We start from the raw sequence: 17,600 nt of genomic DNA, 5'->3' as shown, positions 1-17,600 counted from the left end.
AGAGGATGTCCTATGAGGAGGAGGGCTGGCGGGGATGGGGGGCTGTGGGGGTGTCCTATGAGTAGGGGGGTTGTTGTATTAATTGAGGTGGAATAAAGGGGTCCAAGGTGTTAATGTGACCCAGCCCCTGTCCAGCCCTGTCCTGGGGGGAACAAGGCTCAGAGCTCCGTATCCAGGTACCCTGCCCCTAACGACCTCTGATTAATGAACAGCGGGTGGGCCCCAGCGACTGGCTTTGCACTGTCTGAAGTGAGGCTTTCAGTGCCCCCCGGCCCTGCCCTGGGCTGGGGGCAGGTGCACAAGGCCCCAGATGGCCTGGGAGCCGCTCACGCCCGCTCTGGGGCACAGAGAAGGTGGCAGCCGAGCTGGGCAGGGGCTGGGGCTGGAGTTACAGCCCGACCCCGTCTCCTTGCACACACAAGCCAAAGCTGCCCGGGCCGAGTAGAGCCCAGCGACGGGGCAATGCGGCGTCTGGCTCTGCTGGGGACTCGCCCGGCAGCCTCGGTGCAGGACAAACCTAGGCCCAGCCGAGAGCCGGAAATTTGCCCAGCGCCGGGCTGGTCATGGCCCCGCCTCAACCTGCCTCCTGCTGGCCACAGGCTCCAGCCCTGCGGCGGGCGATGGCCGACTATGCCCCACGCCCAGTAGCTGGGTGGGGGGAGGGGGGGAAGCCAAAGCTGGGCCAGCGAGACGACAGGTGGGACAGGACAGGAGACACGGGGAGGGGGCAGGAGACACGGGGAGGGGGCTGTGCTGCTGGCACCAGGCGAGGTGGCGATGGCAGCTGGGCCACGCTCTGAACAGCTCTCAGGTGTAGGGCCCAGCAGGGCCCAGGAGCTGGGGCTGCCAGCCAGGAGCTGATGTTCGATCCCGTAGCCAACATGTTTTCCCCAAGTTTATGATAGAGGCCTATAAAATCATGACTGGCTATTTACTCCTTCCCATAACCGAGAACTAGGGGCCACCAAATGAAATTAACAGGCAGCAGGTTGCCCCAGGGTGGTGCTGGCAGGGGGGTCCCATGGCGGGTTGCCCCAGGGAGGTGCTGGCAGGGGGTGTCCTGTAGGGGGCAGTGGCAGGCAGGAGGGGGTTAGGGAGAGGTGACAGTTTAAGGCACAGGTAAGTCCTGTCTCTGGGCTCCTTGGGGCAGGGCCGCGTGTCCAGCTGGCCAGTGTCGAGCTCAGTGACCCCGTGGGCCCGACCCCGGAGGAGCCATGAGGTGCAACCACAGCCCATGTGCTAAAAACTAACAGGCTGCTTGGGCAAAGGGTGCCGGGGTGTCACTGGGCGGTGCCCTGGGGAATGGCTGGCAGGGGGTGCTGGGTGGCCCTGGCAGATGGGGGCAGGAGGGCGCTGGGGGGGTCCCTGGAGGAGGGGGGCAGGGGGTGTTGAGGGGCCCTGGCAGATGGGGGCAGGGGTGTTGGGGGGCCCTGCAGGAGGGGGGCAGTGGGGTGCTGGGGGCCCTGCAGGAGGGGGTTGTCAGGGGTTACCCAGCGGTAGGGTGGGGTGGGCGCTGGGGAGGCTGCCAGGGGTGGCAGTGGGGCTGGCTCTGGGGTGGGGCTGGGGGTCGCTGGAGGTGGGGGTCGTTCCCCAGGGGTCCTCGGGGCCGGAGAGGGTGTAGTGAGGGGTGGGGGCGTCAGGGGGTCCCTGGGAGCAGGATACAGAGAGGGATGGGGGCGCCATGCGGGGTGCTGGGGGTCCCTGGGGGCGGGGCCTAAGAAGAGGGGGGGGGCAGCCCGCCTGTCCCGTGTAGTTAGGTGTCGCGGCGCTGCCCGCCACGGACTCTGCGGGACGCGGCCCCTTTAAGATCCCGTCGGCCCCGGGGGCACGTGGTGCCCCGCACAAAGATGGCGCCGGCGCAGCGACGTGGGTCGGGCGTCACGTGATCCCGGATCTGACTTGCCGGTCGGGGCCGCCTCGTGCTGACGTGTACGGGCTGCTGTGCGCAGGCGCGGTGGGGAGCGGCCGGGCGTGCGCCTGCGCAGTGCGCGTCCGGCGGCCCGGGCGCCCCCAGCCCCAGCCCCAGCCCCGCCGCCATGGGGCCCCGCCGGCCGCCCGAGCTCTACCGGGCCCCGTTCCCGCTCTACGCGCTGCAGATCCACCCGCGCGGGCTCGCCCTGGCGGCGGGGGGCGGCGGCGCGGCCCGGACCGGCGTCAGGAACGGCCTGGTGGGGGCGGGGCCGGGCCGGGCTGGGGGGGGGGCTGTGGGGCGGGAGTGAGGGGGCCGGGCCGGGGGCGGGGCGGGAGTGAGGGGCACCGGCCGGGGCGGGGCCGGGAGTGAGGGGCACCGGTAGGGCTCAGAGGGGCAGGGCCGGGCTGGCAGGGGCTGTGGGGCGGGAGTGAGGGGGCTGGGGCGGGGCGGGGCTGGGCTGGCAGGGGCTGTGGGGCGGGAGTGAGGGGCACCGGTAGGGCTCAGAGGGGGCAGGGCCGGGTTGGGGGGCTGTGGGTGGGAGCGAGGGGCACCGGTAGGGCTCAGAGGGGCGGGGCCGGGCTGGCAGGGGCTGTGGGGCGGGAGTGAGGGGCTGGGGCGGGGCTGGGCTGGCAGGGGCTGTGGGGCAGGAGTGAGGGGCACCGGTAGGGCCGGGCTGGCAGGGGCTGTGGGGCGGGAGTGAGGGGGCTGGGGCGGGGCTGGGCTGGCAGGGGCTGTGGGGCGGGAGTGAGGGGCACCGGCAGGGCTCAGAGCGGGGCGGGGCCGGGCTGGCAGGGGCTGTGGGGCGGGAGCGAGGGGCCGGGCCGGGGGCGGGCGGGAGTGAGGGGCACCGGTAGGGCTCAGAGGGGCGGGGCCGGGCTGGCAGGGGCTGTGGGGCGGGAGTGAGGGGCACCGGCCGGGCTGTGTGGATCGTGCACTTTCAGCACCTTCTGGGCTGCTGGTGGTTTTGGGCCAGGCTCTGGGGCCGGGCTCCTGCGGTCTGGGGGGCAGGCAGTGGGCCTGTGCTGCGCCTGTCGTCCCCATGCAGCTGCCTTGGTGGGGGCCTGTGCCGGGTGCTGCTGGAGAGCGCCACTTCTGGGGCTGCCTGAAGCCGGCCTGGGGTCTGCGCGGTGAGCCCAGCCCTGGGTGTCCTCGGGGCTCCCCTGCCCGACCCCCATCCCTGATCGCCCTGCGCCCTTGTGTCTCCCTCTGCTCCCTGCAGCATTTCCTCCAGCTGGAGCAGATTGGGGGCCAGCTCAGCGCCTCGCTGCTGCACTCCCACGACACGGAGACCCGGGCCACCATGAGCATGGCGCTGGCGGGCGACATCATCGCGGCAGGGCAGGATGCCAGCTGCCACATTCTCCGCTTCCGCCTGCAGGGGCCCGACGAGAAAACCGACAACAGCGCCCCCAGCAAGGCAGGTGAGACGCGCAGCCCCCGGTGCCAGCCCGGGAAGGGGCGGCCTGGGTGGGTGTTTGCAGCTTTAGCCAGGGCTGACTTCCCAGCAGTACCAAAGTAACAGCTCCTCTGCCCTGGCCTCGCCCAGCAGGGGACACTGTGTGGGGGGCAGGAGCTGTCGGGGGGGAGCTCCCGGCCTCACCCAGCAGGGGGTGCTGGGGGTGGGGGGAGCTCCCGGCCTCACCCAGCAGGGGGCGCTGGGGGGGTGTGCTGGAGCTGATTGAGGGGAGCTCCTAGCCTCGCCCAGCAGGGGGCGCTGGGGGGGTGTGCTGGAGCTGATTGAGGGGAGCTCCTAGCCTCGCCCAGCAGGGGGCGCTGGGGGGGGCAGGAGCTGGCAGGGGGGAGCTCCCGGCTTCACCCAGCAGGGGGCGCTGAGTGGGGGCTCGGCCTCACCCAGCAGGGGCACATGGGGTGGGGAGCTCGGCCTCACCCAGCAGGGGTGCTGTGGGGGCAGGGCAGGAGCTGGCGGGGAGCTCGGCCTCGCCCAGCAGGGGCGCTGGGGGTGCTGGAGCTGATTGAGGGGAGCTCCTAGCCTCGCCCAGCAGGGGCGCTGGGGGCAGGAGCTGGCAGGGGGGAGCTCCCGGCCTCACCCAGCAGGGGGTGCTGGGTGGGGGGGAGCTCCCGGCCTCACCCAGCAGGGGGCACATGGGGGGGTGGGGGGAGCTCCCGGCCTCACCCAGCAGGGGGTGCTGGGGGGGGGCAGGGCAGGAGCTGGCGGGGAGCTCGGCCTCGCCCAGCAGGGGTGCTGTGGGGCAGGGCAGGAGCTGGCGGGGGGGAGCTCCCGGCCTCGCCCAGCAGGGGGTGCTGTGGGGGTGGGGCAGGGCAGGAGCTGGCGGGGGGGAGCTCCCGGCCTCGCCCAGCAGGGGGTGCTGTGGGGGGGCAGGGCAGGAGCTGGCGGGGGGAGCTCCCGGCCTCGCCCAGCAGGGGGTGCTGTGGGGGCGGGGCAGGGCAGGAGCTGGCGGGGAGGGGCTCCCGGCCTCGCCCAGCAAGGGGCGCTGTGGGGAGCGGATGGGGGCAGGGGTCTGAGATGCCTGGCTGATGTGGGCTGTCATTGCTCCGCCCGTCCCAGGCGGTGCGGAGAAGGGCCCCCGCAAGCGGAAGGCCCCCGGCCCCTCTGAGAAGGGCGAGGGCGACACGAGGAGCGAGGCGGGCGAGGTGGCAGTGGAGACGCTGTGCAGCGTGCAGACGGACTTCAGCCCCGACGCGCTGCAGAAGGCCGTGCGTGTCAGTGCCGACCATTCGCTGCTGGCCACGGGCGGCGCCGACGGCTTCCTCCGAGTCTGGGAGGTAGGAGCTGCCCCGTGGGAGGTCCCTGCCCAAGATCCTTCAGGTCTCCCGCTGGGTGGGCGGGGGCCAGTCAGTGCTAGACAGGGCCCCTAACGCTTCCTGTTGCTGCCTGTTAATTGCAGTGGGTGACCCCAGGCTCTTGTGTTATGAGAAGGGGTAAATAACACTTCCCTGGGCACTCGCTCCCCACCAGGCATGATTCTCTGGAGCTCTGTCGTATCCCCCCTTAGTCGCCTCTTTGCCAACCTGCACAGTCCCAGTCTGTTTAATCTCTCCTCACACAGCAGCCGTTCCAGACCCCTCATCATTTCTGTTGCTTTTTTTGGAACCTTTTCCAAGTCCAGTACCTCTTTGGTGAGATGGGGCGACCCCATCTGCACGCAGCATTCCAGGTGTGAGCGTACCAGGGATGTATAGAAAAGCAATACGATAGTTTCTTATTATCTATCCCTTTCTTAATGATGCCAAACGTTCTGTTCACTTTGGCTGCTGCTGCACATTGAGTGGATGGTCTCAGAACTATCCACAATGACTCCAAGATCTTTCTTTTTTGTATGTATAGTTGGGATGATGTTTTCCAATGTGCATCACTTTGCACTTATCAACATTGAATTTCATCTGCCATTTTGTTGCCCAGTCACCCAATTTTGTGAGATCCTTTTGCAGTTCTTCGCAGTCTGCCTGGGACTTAACTATCTTGAGTAGTTTTGTATCATCTGCAAACTTTGCCACCTCACTGTTTACCCCTTTCTCCAGATCATTTATGAATATGTTGAATAGGACTGGGCCCAGTACAGCTACCCGGGGACACCACTATTTACCTCTCTCCATTCTGAAAATGGATTATTTATTCCTACCCTTTGTTTCTTATCTTTTAACCAATTAACAATCTGTGTGAGGACCTGGCAGCTTACTTTGCTTAAGAGCCTTTGATGAGGGACCTTATCAAAGGCTTTCTGAAAATCTAAGTCCACTATATTCACTGGATCCCCCTTGTCCACCTGCTTGTTGATCCCCTCCAAGAATTCTAGTAGATCGGTGAGGCATGATTTCCCTTTACAAAAACCATGTTGACTCTTCTCCAGCGTATTGTATTCATCCGTGTGTCCAGTAATTGTTTTCTTTACCATAGTTTCAATCATTTTGCCTGGTACTGAAGTTAGGCTCACCGGCCTGTAATTGCCGGGATCACCTCTGGAACCTTTTTAAAAATGGGTGTCACGTTAGCTATCCTCCAGTCGTCTGGTACAGAGGCTGATTAAAGTAATAGTAGTTCTGCAGTTTCACATTTGGGTTTCTTCAGAACTCCTGGGTGACACCACCTGGTCCTGGTGACTTGTTACTGTGTAACTTACCGATTTGTGCCAATACTTCCTCTAATGACACCTCAGTCTGGGACAGTTCCTCAGATCTGTCACCTAAAAAGAAAATGGCTCAGGTGGGGCAATCGTCCTCTGCAGTGAAGGCCAATGCAAATAATTCATTGAGCTTCTGTGCAACGGCCGTGTCTTCCTTGAGTGCATCCTTGCACCTCCAGTGTCCAGCGGCCCCGCTGACAGCTTTGGCAGGGGTCCTGCTGCTGATGTACGTAGAAACAATTTGCTGTTAGTTTTTGTGTCTTTTGCTAGTTGCTCTTCAAATTCTTTTTCAGCTGCCTGATTATACTTCACTTGCCAGAGTTTATCCTTTGTTTTCCTCAGTGGGATTTGACTTCCTATTTTCAGAGGACGCCTTTCTGTCGCTAACCACCTCTGTACTCTGTTGTTTAGCCAGGGGGGCAGGTTTTTCGTCCTCTTACTGATTTTTTTACTTGGGGTATCGTTTTAGTTTGAGCCTCTGTTGTTGTGTTTTTAAATAGTTTCCATGCAGCTTGCAGGCATTTCACTCTTGTGACTGTTCCTTTTAATTTCCGTTTAGCCAATGTCCTGGCTTTTGTGTGGTTCCCCTTGTTGAAGTTAAATGCTGCTGTGGTGGGTTTCTTTGGTATTTCCCCCCTACGGTTACATTTAACATTATGGTCGCTATTATCGAGCGATTTGTCTATGTTCATCTCTTGGACCAGACCCAGTGAGTCACTTCGCTCTAAATCCAGACTTGCCTCTCCGCTTGCGGGTTCCAGGACCAGCTGTCAGTAATGGTGTCGAGAAATGTTCTCTCTGCATCCCATCCCGAGGCGATATGTGCCCAGTCAGTATGGGTGAAATCCCCCATTATTACTGGGGTTGTAGCCTCACTAATCACCCTGAGCGTTTCACTGTCACTGCCCTGGTTAGGCGGTCAGCAGTAGGGACAACGGGGAGTGTCTCTTCTCCCAGCTCATAACGGGAGAACAAGGAGAGTTGAAAGATGCTAAAAGGGGGGCAGTTGAAAGCCGGTAGAAGGAAACACTCTTTTGCCCAATGATGAATTAGCCTGTAGAACTCACTGCCGCAGGACGCCAGTGGGGCCCAGAGCTTAGCAAGATTCAGGCAGGATTGACTGTTTTTCTGTGGGTCACAAGGCTGCCTGGTGTGGTTATAACGAACCTGCTGCCTCACGGCTCAGCGGGTCTCTAGCTGCTGGAGACCAGGGGCCATGCGACCCCCCCCGCAGCACCTGGCCCTGGGCAGCTGGGGCCAGGCTGGCAATCCTGGCTCCTCGGGCCCTGGCCATAGCAGTGTTAAGGGCAGCCAGGCTGACGTGCGGGGAGGAGCTGGAGACTGGGGCATGGCGACGGGGGGGTGTTGGGCCCGGCTGGCGGCTGAACCCAGCTCTCAGTTCCCCAGCTGGGGGGTGCTGAGCCCGGCTCTCTCTCAGTTCCCCAGCTGGGGGGTGCTGGGGGTCACTGAGCCCCGTTTTCTCTGTTCCCCAGCTGGAGGGTGCTGAGCCTGGCTCTCTCTCAGTTCCCCAGCTGGAGGGTGCTGAGCCTGGCTCTCTCTCAGTTCCCCAGCTGGGGGGTGCTGAGCCCGGCTCTCTCTCAGTTCCCCTGCTGGGGGGTGCTGGGGGTCACTGAGCCCCGTTTTCTCTCAGTTCCCCAGCTGGGGGGTGCTGAGCCCGGCTCTCTCTCAGTTCCCCAGCTGGGGGGTGCTGAGCACGGCTCTCTCTCAGTTCCCCAGCTGGGGGTCACTGAGCCCCGTTTTCTCTCAGTTCCCCAGCTGGGGGGACACTGGGGGGGGTCGCTGAGCCCGATTCTCTCTCTGTTCCCCACTGGGGGGTGGGGGTGCTGAGCCCGTCTCTCAGTTCCCCAGCTGGGGGGTCGCTGAGCCCCTCTCTCTCTCAGTTCCCCAGCTGGGGGGTGGGGGTGCTGAGCCCAGCTCTCAGATCCCCAGCTGGGGGGGTGCTGGGGGGACGCTGAGCCCATCTCCCAGTTCCCCAGCTGGGGGGGGGTGCTGAGCCCAGCTCTCTCTGTTCCCCAGCTGGGGGGACGCTGAGCCCATCTCCCAGTTCCGCAGCTGGGGGGGGCGGTGCTGAGCCTGGCTCTCTCTGTTCCCCAGCTGGGGGGTCACTGAGCCCCTCTCTCTCTCAGTTCCCCAGCATGAAGAAGGTGCTGGAGTTCAAAGCCCATGACGGGGAGATTGAGGACATTGCGCTGGGTCCCGAGAACAAGGTGAGCAGCCGACCCTGGAGCCCAGGGTGCGCCCCCACCCCAGGGCGCTCGCTGCCTGCCCCCCACACGCTAGGGGGATTGTGTGGGGCAGGGGCCAGTGTCCCTGAGTGAAAGCTCCTGTGGGCGGGGGAGGGAGGCTCAGGATGCCGGTGCTGGCCTGGGGAGGTGGCTTGCGGTGGGGAGCGGCCATGGTGCCTTAGACAGGACGGGGGAGTCGCAGCCTGGTGCAGGCCAGGCAGACTGGGGAAACTGAGGCTGGGTCTCCATCGCTCCTGAGGCTGGCTGGGGTCCCCGGCCCGGCTCTCATGGCTGCGACCTGGCAGGTGGTGACGGCGGGCCGGGATTGCCAGTGCTGCGTGTGGCAGAGGGACCAGCTGGTGCTGCGGCTGCGCTGGGACGAGAACATGCCGGGCATCCCTGACAAGACCTACCGCTACCAGGCCTGCAGGTAGGGCCCTGACACGGGGCGAGGCCTGGCCGGATCGACAGGGGCCTGGGTGTTTGGCTGGGCTCACAGGTGGGGCTCGGGGCAGGGGCTGGGACCCTGGGGCTGGGACCCTGGGGCTGGGCTCCTGGCGTGGGTGGGGGCTGGGCTGAGGGATGCTGGGGGGGTCCTGGGCTCCTGGCATGGGTGGGGGCTGTGCTTGGGGTGCCCAAGGCTCCCGGCATGGGTGGGGGCTGGGCTCAGGGGTGCTGGGGGGGCCCTGGGTTGGGCTGACGGGCTCTCGGCGTGGGTTGGGGCTGGGCTCAGGGTGCTGGGGGTGCCCAAGGCTCCCAGCATGGGTTGGGGCTGGGCTCAGGGGTGCCGGGGGGGCCCTGGGCTGGGCTGACGGGCTCCTGGCGTGGGTGGGGGCTGGGCTCAGGGGGGCGGGGGGGGCCCTGGGTTGGGCTGACGGGCGCTCGGCGTGGGTTGGGGCTGGGCTCAGGGTGCTGGGGGGCCCTGGGCTGGGCTGACAGGCTCCCGGCGTGGGTGGGGGCTGGGCTCAGGGTGCTGGGGGGGGCCTGGGCTGGGCTGACGGGTTCCTGGCGTGGGTGGGGGCTGGGCTCAGGGTGCTGGGGGGCCCTGGGCTGGGCTGACGGGCTCCCGGCGTGGGTGGGGGCTGGGCTCCGGGGGGCTGGGGGGCCCGGGGCGGGGCTGATGGGCTCCCGGCGTGGGTGGGGGCTGGGCTCAGGGTGCTGGGGGGCCCTGGGCTGGGCTGACGGGCTCCCAGCATGGGTTGGGGGTGGGCTCGGGGGCTGGGGGCCTGGGCTGGGCTGACGGGTTCCTGGCGTGGGTGGGGGCTGGGCTCAGGGTGCTGGGGCCCTGGGCTGGGCTGACGGGCTCCCGGCGTGGGTGGGGCTGGGCTCAGGGTGCTGGGGGGCCCTGGGCTGGGCTGACGGGCTCCCGGCGGCAGGTTCGGGACGGTGCCGGACCAGGCGGAGGCGCTGCGGCTCTACACGGTGCAGGTGCCCCACAAGCGCGGGCGCCGCCCCCCGCCCTGCTACCTCACCAAGTGGGACGGAAAAAGCTTCCTGCCGCTGCTCACCCAGCCCTGCGGGGGCGAGGTCGTCTCCTGCCTCTCTGTCAGGTACGGGGGCAGTTCTCGGCGGGCTGGGCTGGGCTGGGCTGGGCTGGGGTCAGGGTGAGGGCTGGGCCGTGGCTGGGCTGGGGGTCAGGGTGAGGGCTGGGCTGGGGTCAGGGTGGGGCTGGGCTGGGGGTCAGGGCTGGGGCTGGGCTGGGCTGGGCTGGGGTCAGGGCGGGGCTGGGGCTGGGGTCAGGGGCGGGGCTGGGGCCGGGCTTGGGGGTCAGGCGGGGCGGGGCTGGGCTGGGGTCAGGGGCGGGGCTGGGGCTGGGGTCATGGCGGGGCTGGGGCCGTGGCGCTGGCCCAGTTCTCAGGTGGGCTGGGGGTCAGGGTGAGGGCTGGGGGTCAGGGCGGGGGCTGGGGCTGGGGGGTCAGGATGGGGGCTGGGGCCGTGGGGCTGGCCCAGTTCTCGGCTGGGCTGGGCTGGGCTGGGCTGGGCTGGGCTGGGGGGTCAGGGCGGGGGCTGGGGCTGGGCTGGGGGTCAGGGCGGGGTCTGTGCTGTGCATCTGTCTGACCAGCTGTTTGGTGGCATCGGTCCCACCAGGGACTCGGGCACGTTCCTGGGGCTGGGCACCGTGACGGGCTCGGTTGCCATTCATGTCTCCTTCTCGCTGCAGGTAAGTGGCTGCCTGGTGCCTGGGGGGGCGGGGCTCCCTGCGGGCGGGGCTGTTGGGGGGTTGGGTGAGGGGCATCTCCAGGGCCCCTGGGGGAGCTGGGCGTTGGCCTAGCTCCGGACACCCCCCACCCCCCACCCCCAGCTCCTGCTCTGGGCTGTGCAGGGCTGAAGCAGCTGCAGCCTGGGCAGGGCCCAGTACAGGGCTCGGCGTGACCCTGCCCTCCCCGCAGAGGCTGTACTACGTCAAGGAGGCGCATGGCATCGTGGTGACGGACGTGGCCTTCCTGCCCGAGAGCCGGCAGGGCCGGGAGCTGCTGGCCGAGAACGAGGCTGCCCTGCTCAGCGTGGCCGTGGACAGCCGCTGCAAGCTGCACCTGCTGCCCCCCAGGCGTACGTGCCCCGGGCCCCTGGGGGGAGGGGTCCTGTGGGACAGACCGGGGGGGGGGGGTCCTGCCCCCCACCCTGGCCCAGGCTGCTTCCCTGCTCCCGCTAGACCCTAGCAGGGCCCCCCTGACGCGGGGCCCTCCCCTGGGCTGATGCCCCCTCCCCTGGTTCCCCCTGAGCCGGCTCCTTCTCTCCCACAGGCAGCTTCCCCGTGTGGCTGCTGCTGCTGCTCTGCGCTGGCCTGGTGGTGGCCACCATCCTGCTGCTGCAGCTGGCCTTCCCCGGCTTCCTGTAGGCGTGAGGAGCCCTGCGGGGACAGCGAGAGACTCTGCCTCTGCCTGGGGCACCTCGGGCCCTCGCCTGCCTGGTCCGGCCCGGCTCTGCCCCCAGGACAATGTGAAGCAGCTCCGAGACCTGCAGCCCCCCAGGCCGGGTGCTCCTGCCCGTGGTGGGGATGTGTGCGCCGGGCGTCTCCCGGCATGGGACGGGCGCTGCCTGAGCTCTGGGGAACGGTGAGATGCTCTGGGTGGGGGAGAGCCCAGTCTGTGCCAGTCGCCCATCCAGCGACGTGCCAGCAGTGTCTGCCCGTGCTCCTGCTGCAACTCGCTGGCTGCCATTAAAACTGGAGTCTGAGCTGTCGCTCCCCTGCCTGTGCGTGCTGGGGGGCTGCAGAGCCCATGGGAGGAACTGCGGGGGGTGCAATGAATAGAAAATCCTGTTTCCTCTACGGGGCCCCCTGGGTCTGGGCACAGGTTGGGCCAGTCACTGCGCCAGACCCCAGGCAGTGGCTCCATTGGCCGGGTGTCGGGCAGGCCTGGCCTGCTACAAGCTCCTCTGAGCCAGAGCCTGGCTGGGGGGAGCCCTCCCCCTTCAGCTGCCCGGCCCTGGTTCTGCCCCTCCCGCAGGGGGCTGACCGCTGGGGGTAGGATCAAGAGCCTGGGCCGTGAGGCTCCCGAAGCTGGTCTCCATACAGCTCCCCCAGTCCTCCCCGGCAGGGGTCCAGCAGGGCCTTTCCCCTCTAGAGTCCGGGCTGTCCCCAGCCCTGGGAACAAGCCCGACGGCCCCCGCAGCCGAGCCCTGGCCTGGGCCGTCCCCTCCCTGCAGCTCATGGAGGACAGGAGGTAGCCGGGCAGGAGGTTTATTGTGGGGCTGGGTGCTCGGGTCCCAGGCTGCGGCTCAGCTCCTGGCTGTGCTCGAAGGCGGCGGCGAGGAACTGGGCGAAGACGCGGTCCATGTAGCTCTCGTGCCGGGGGAAGAGCCCCTCCAGGAAGCCGATGTGCCCGCCACGCGCTGTCACCAGCACCGCCAGCGTGGGGAGGCGCCGTGCCGCGGCCAGGGGGATGGCTGAAAGAGAGCGAGTCAGGCAGCCGCAAGCTGGGCCCAGAGCCCCCCGCTGGGCCCAGAGCCCCCGGCACTCACCCTGCAGCGGCGAGAAGGGGTCGTCGGCTGCATTGAGGCACAGCACAGGCAGGCGCACGGCGTGTACTGAGTGCGAGGGGCTGGCGTCCCGGTAGTACGCGGCGCACGTCCCGTAGCCGAACACCACGGCTGTGTAGCGCTCGTCAAACTCCCGGATGCTGCGTGCCTGGGACAGAGGGGTGGGGTCAGGGCTGGGGGTGCGGCTGGGTGGGGGAGGGGAGGAGGTGGGGGGGACACACCATACCTGCAGTACGTGCTCCACATCCACCTTCTCTGCAATCACCTTCCTGTGCCTGCAACAGGCCCCACAGTCAGTGGGGGGCTGCCAAGCAAGACAGCCAAGAGCCCCCTGACCCCCATCAGCCAGCCCCACAGCCCCCCGACACCACATACAGGGGGGCTGGAGGATCAGGTATCAGCCCCAGAGTCCCCCCAACCTGTGTACCAGCCCTCCAGGCCCCCCGACCCGACCCAGCCCCACCGGCTCAGGAGGTGGCGGAGGTTGGCCGTGAGGCGCCGGTTGAACAGCAGGAAGTTGAGCGGCTGCTCCAGTGAGCGGCTGGACTCCTCCGTGTCCCAGGGGACGGACAAGGTCATGGCAGCCACCAGCCCCGTGTTGCGCCCCTGCTGCGCCAGGTACTTCAGCACCAGGATCCTGGGGAGACAGCACTGCAGGTGGGCCGGGGCCCGGGGTGAACCCTTCCCCTCCCTGTGCTGTGCCAGCCCCCCTCCCCTTGCTACTCCCCAGCCATTAACCACCGCATGCCTGGGAGATTAACCCCTCCCCTCCCTGTGCCTCACCCGCCAAGCGAGACACCCACAGCCAGGAGTGGTGCCCGCGGGTGCTGGGCCTTGATGTGGGTGACCACGGTCTGCAGGTCCTCCGTGTTGCTTGCGCAGAAGGCTCTGGGGGTCTAGGAGCGAGAGCAGAGCTGAGGGGGGCAGGGTGGAGGTGGAGCTGGGGAGGGTGTCCCTGGCTGACCTCAGTTAATGGCCGGGCCATGGAGCTAACAGGGATGTTCATGCTGGATCCCCCACTCTTGCATGCAAGGGAGGGGGGTCCTGGCTCCCAGGGGCATGGGGAGGGTTCAGCCCTGAGAGCCATTTGCAGGTGGGAGGGAGCGAAGTGCTGCCAGACTGGGCCAGGTGCCCCAGAGGGAATGAACAGAACAGGGAATCGTCCTGTGATCCATCCCGTCGCCCATTCCCAGCTCCTGGCAGACAGAGGCTGGGGCACCATCCCTGCCCATCCTGGCTAATAGCCATTGATGGACCTGTCCTCCAGGAACTTCTCTAGTTCTTGTTTGAACCATGTTATAGTCTTGGCCTTCACAACATCCCCTGGCGAGGAGTTCCACAGGTTGACTGTGCGTTGTGTGAAGCAATACTGCCTTGTGTTTGTTTTCAACCTGCTGCCTGTTCATTTTGTTTGGTGGCCCCTTGTTCTTGTGGTATGAGAAGGAGTAAAGAACACTTCCTTATTCACTGTCTCCTCACCAGGCATGATTTTACAGACCTCTGCCGTATCCCCCCTTAGTCGTCTCTTTGCCTAGCGAAAAGTCCCAGTCTTCTTTCTCTCTCCTCAGACGGGAGCTGTTCTATCCCCTAATCCCTCCTGCACCTTTTCCAACCATAAAGGATCCTTTTCTGAGCTGGCTGACCACAGCCACCCGCAGTGTTCCAGGTGCGGGCGGCCCGTGGATTTATACAGAGGCAATCGGATATTTTCTGCTGTCTTATCCAGCCCCTTCCTGAGGGCTCCCCGGCTGCCGCTGCCCGTGGAGCGGCTGTTCTCAGAGAACCAGCCCAGGGAGGCTGAGATCTCTCTTGAGGGGTCACAGCTGGCTTAGCCCCATTGTTTTGCCTGTATAGATGGGACAGCAGCTCCGACCTGCTGGGACCCACGGGCCAAGCCCTGCCCTCCCCTCCAGGGCCCATGGAGCGTGCTGCCCCCCACCCCCATGGCCTCCAGAGCCCTGGGCCAGGATCTCTGTGTTGGAGCCAGGCCCCAAGGCCACCCCGAGGACACGGCTCACTCACCAGCAGCTCCTCCCCCTTGCACCCTCGGTTATTGAACACAACAGTCCTGGGGAGAGAGACGGGTGAGGCTCCCTGCCCCCTTCCCCCACGACCCCTCCATCCCCACCAGCCCCCCTTCCCCCACGACCCCTCCATCCCCACCCCCATGTCCTCCCACCAGCCCCCCTTCCCCCATGACCCCTCCATCCCCACCCCCCCAATCCACCTTCACCCACGACCCCACCAGCCCCCCCTTCCCCAATGCCCCACAGAGGCTGGCACTGACCCAGATGCCTCACTCGGGGGCTGACCATGAGGCTGGGGCCCTGCAGCCCCCCAGTCACCCAGGGCCCGGCTCCCGCGCAGCGTCTCACCTGTACCCCGCATGGGAGGCCTGCTGCACCAGGTGCAGGACGTAGGTGGCCTGGCTGTTGCTGGTGAGGCCTGGCAGCAGCAGGACGGTGGGGCGTGTGCCAGGCTCTGGGTACCGCTGGCTCTCTGCATTGTCCGCCCAGTCCAGCAGCAGCTGCCCTCCATCCGCCGTGCGGAGCAACTCGCTGGGCAGGGAGCACAGGGTGGAGTGAGCCCCGGGCAGCGCCCCATGGGCACAGCCGGGGAGTCACGGAGCAGCGCAGCTCGAGAACCCAGCACGCACCTGCGGTAGGAGACCCGGGGCCGGGACTGGAGGAAGAAGCGGAGCAGGGTCTGGAGCCGGCCCTCGAAGCACCAGGGCGTGGGGTAGTAGGGCTCGCGGACGACGGGGCAGTGCGCCTCCAGGAAGGTGCAGAACGGCAGCCCGCCCACCAGCAAGGGCCTCTGGGGAGAGATTCGGGGAGAGCTGAGGCCAGCCCAAGCCCAAGGACGGGCCTGGCTCCCAGACCCCACCAGCTCCAGCACGGCCTGGCTTGTCAGAGCCCGTCACACTCGCAGGCCCTGGCACAAGCCATGGCCACGGCCCCCGAGATCCCGCGACGTGGGGCTGAGCCAGCAGGGACAGAGCCCAGCCCCACAGCGCAGACCCCTCTCCCAGCTCCCATGCCGGGAGGCCCTGCTAGCCGGCGGGTCCCATACAGCTCCCAGGTGCTGGGAGCAAGGGGTGTGTGGGAACCAGGCAGCACCTGGGGGGGCGGGGGCGGTGTGTATCACCGTCATCCCCGAGCAACCAGACTCCAGGCTACGGCCCTGCCCCACCCAGCTGAGGCGGGATGGGCGGCACCGTGCTAGGCCAGAGGTGAGATGGGGCCGCGGGAGGAGGGCGGAGAGGAACCAGGAACAGAGATGCACCACGTGGGGGCTGGGAGGGAGCAGCTGTCCCCCAGGGCACCCCCCGACAGGAGCCTTGTGGGGCCAATGCCCAGAGCAGAGGGATGAGGGGGCCGACCGGCTCGGCCAGCTGGCATTCAGCATCCGAAAACACCGAGACAGACGCCAGCACGGCCCAGAGCTGCTGCCTGGGGCTCTGGGCTCTGTTCCAGCCTGGCCCCCCTGCTTCAGCCTCTGCCCCCCAGGGGAAGTGAGACACTCCCCAGCTGTGCGATGGGGCAAGGACGCTTCTCCGGGACTGACCTGAACTGAGCTCAGCGCAGCCGTGCCCAGGAACCTGGCTGGGGGGGCCGGGCACCGCCCGGGACAGGCTGCACCCAGCTGGCGAGTCCCAGCCCCCAGCCAGGCCAGAACAATCCCCCAGGGGCCTGGAGGGAGCGAACCAGCCGGAGGCAGCTCAGCCCTAGGGGACGGGTCCCCCGCCCCCAACGGCTGGTTGTCAGTTCTGAGCCCCAGGCCAGGAGGGGTCAGGCCGCAACAGAGGCCCCTGGGGACATCGGTGCTGGAACTGGGGGGCTGCTGCCCCCCCAGCTTGGCCGTGGTCTCCATCATCTCCAGGTTCAGTGGCTCCGAGCACCCCCACTACACAGACAGTCCCAGCCCCCCTGCCTGGGAGGGAGAGAGGGGTTATTTGGGCTGAGGGGGGTGTCACAGCGAGGGGGGGCTCTGAGGGTTGGGACCCCCCCATCGCTCCCAGCTCGGGCGGGGCTCAGAGCTCTCCCACAGGCAGCTCCAGCCCAGGCCAGACAGAGCCCTGCAGCTACAGCGGGGACACGCGGGACCGACCCCCACAGCGCTGACCGGACGGACCGAGCCCCCCACAGCGCTGACCGGACGGACCGACCCCCCCCCCAGCGCTGACCGGACGGACCGACCCCCCCCCCCAGCGCTGCCCGGACGGACCGACCCCCCCCCAGCGCTGCCCGGACGGACCGGCCCCCAGCGCTGACCGGACGGACCGGCCCCCAGCGCTGACCGGACGGACCGGCCCCCAGCGCTGACCGGACGGACCGGCCCCCAGCGCTGCCTGGACGGACCGACCCCAGCGCTGACCGGACGGACCGGCCCCAGCGCTGCCCGGACGGACCGGCCCCAGCGCTGACCGGACGGACCGACCCCCCAGCGCTGCCTGGACGGACCGAGCCCCCCACAGCGCTGACCGGACGGACCGACCCCCCCAGCGCTGACCAGACGGACCGACCCCCCCCCAGCGCTGCCTGGATCGACCCCCGACCCCAGCGCTCCCCGGACGGACCCCCAGCGCTGACCGGACGGACCGACCCCCAGCGCTGACCAGACGGACCGACCCCCAGCGCTGACCGGACGGACCGACCCCCAGCGCTGCCTGGACGGACCGACCCCAGCGCTGCCTGGACGGACCGACCCCAGCGCTGACCGGACGGACCGACCCCAGCGCTGACCGGACGGACCGACCCCAGCGCTGCCCGGACGGACCGACCCCAGCGCTGACCGGACGGACCGACCCCAGCGCTGACCGGACGGACCGACCCCAGCGCTGACCGGACGGACCCCAGCGCTCCCGGACGGACCCCAGCGCCCCAGCGCTGCCCGGACGGACCGAACCCCGAGCTGACCGGACGGACCGACCCCAGCGCTGCCCGGACGGACCGAACCCCGAGCTGACCGGACGGACCGACCCCCCCGAGCTGACCGGACGGACCTGCGGGACGCACACCCAGTAGTAGCCCAGGAAGGCGGCGCTGGCGGCCAGCAGCAGCAGCGGCTCCCCCCAGCCCCGGAGCAGCAGCTCGGGCAGGGACCCCAGCGCCCCGCGCATCCTGCAGCCGCCTGAGTCTGGCAGCTTCCGGCAGCCCTGCGTAAGCCCCGCCCTGGCCGGCAGCCATGTTTGTGAGGGGCAGACCCCGCCCCTGCCAACCCCGGCCGGCAGCCATGTTTGTGAGGGGCAAGCCCCCGCCCCGGCCGGCAGCCATGTTTGTGAGGGGCAGCCCCCCTCCCCCGGGCAGCCATGTTTGTGAGGGGCAGCCCCCGGCAGCCATGTTTGTGAGGGGCAGC

The 17,600-nt window shown here is 67.6% G+C and overlaps 2 protein-coding genes across 9 annotated transcripts; one reads left to right on the top strand and one right to left on the bottom strand.

Moving 5' to 3' along the window:
* Nucleotides 1-1,837: 1,837 nt before the first annotated feature.
* PREB (prolactin regulatory element binding) lies at nt 1,838-11,444 on the top strand. 3 transcript variants are annotated; one of them, XM_039531824.1, is made up of 9 exons: nt 1,838-1,929; nt 3,132-3,333; nt 4,440-4,657; nt 8,163-8,243; nt 8,567-8,691; nt 9,638-9,811; nt 10,350-10,422; nt 10,652-10,811; nt 11,006-11,444. In XM_039531824.1, the coding sequence occupies exons 2-9, from the start codon at nt 3,213-3,215 to the stop codon at nt 11,098-11,100; spliced, it is 1,047 nt and encodes a 348-aa protein (XP_039387758.1). In that variant the 5' UTR covers nt 1,838-1,929; nt 3,132-3,212; the 3' UTR covers nt 11,101-11,444. The 3 variants fall into 3 exon arrangements, with proteins under 3 accessions (XP_039387758.1, XP_039387757.1, XP_039387756.1); XM_039531823.1 differs by lacking the exon at nt 1,838-1,929 and adding an exon at nt 1,946-2,168 and having other exon boundaries at nt 11,006-11,100; XM_039531822.1 differs by lacking the exon at nt 1,838-1,929 and having other exon boundaries at nt 2,814-3,333.
* A 317-nt stretch (nt 11,445-11,761) lies between these two features.
* ABHD1 (abhydrolase domain containing 1) lies at nt 11,762-17,399 on the bottom strand. 6 transcript variants are annotated; one of them, XM_039531820.1, is made up of 9 exons: nt 17,248-17,399; nt 14,899-15,059; nt 14,618-14,800; nt 14,265-14,310; nt 13,026-13,138; nt 12,706-12,879; nt 12,469-12,517; nt 12,225-12,390; nt 11,762-12,149 (listed from the first exon to the last, which is right to left on the bottom strand). In XM_039531820.1, exons 1-9 carry the CDS (start codon nt 17,362-17,364, stop codon nt 11,944-11,946), a joined length of 1,215 nt encoding a protein of 404 aa, XP_039387754.1. In that variant the 5' UTR covers nt 17,365-17,399; the 3' UTR covers nt 11,762-11,943. The 6 variants fall into 6 exon arrangements, with proteins under 6 accessions (XP_039387754.1, XP_039387749.1, XP_039387750.1 ...); XM_039531815.1 differs by adding an exon at nt 15,810-16,175 and having other exon boundaries at nt 11,762-12,390; nt 17,248-17,376; XM_039531816.1 differs by lacking the exon at nt 17,248-17,399 and adding an exon at nt 15,810-16,400.
* Between the last annotated feature and the right edge of the window lie 201 nt (nt 17,400-17,600).

The sequence above is a fragment of the Mauremys reevesii genome, linkage group 3, assembly GCF_016161935.1.
Source record: "Mauremys reevesii isolate NIE-2019 linkage group 3, ASM1616193v1, whole genome shotgun sequence".
In the NCBI taxonomy this organism is placed as follows: Eukaryota; Metazoa; Chordata; order Testudines; family Geoemydidae; genus Mauremys; species Mauremys reevesii.
This window is presented reverse-complemented; position numbering and strand designations above follow the sequence as displayed.

What these genes read in the sequence shown, in the direction of transcription:
- ABHD1 (XM_039531815.1), bottom strand. Translation starts at nt 16,118, where the DNA reads ATGATGGAGACCACGGCCAAGCTGGGGGGGCAGCAGCCCCCCAGTTCC. An exon ending in CTGCGCTGAGCTCAGTTCAG is followed by an intron (nt 15,060 to 15,809) that starts GTCAGTCCCGGA and finishes ATCTCTCCCCAG; the next exon opens with AGGCCCTTGCTGGTGGGCGG. An exon ending in GCCTCCCATGCGGGGTACAG is followed by an intron (nt 14,311 to 14,617) that starts GTGAGACGCTGC and finishes CTCTCTCCCCAG; the next exon opens with GACTGTTGTGTTCAATAACC.
- PREB (XM_039531822.1), top strand. Translation starts at nt 2,952, where the DNA reads ATGCAGCTGCCTTGGTGGGGGCCTGTGCCGGGTGCTGCTGGAGAGCGC. An exon ending in CGCTGGGTCCCGAGAACAAG is followed by an intron (nt 8,244 to 8,566) that starts GTGAGCAGCCGA and finishes GCGACCTGGCAG; the next exon opens with GTGGTGACGGCGGGCCGGGA. An exon ending in TACCGCTACCAGGCCTGCAG is followed by an intron (nt 8,692 to 9,637) that starts GTAGGGCCCTGA and finishes TCCCGGCGGCAG; the next exon opens with GTTCGGGACGGTGCCGGACC.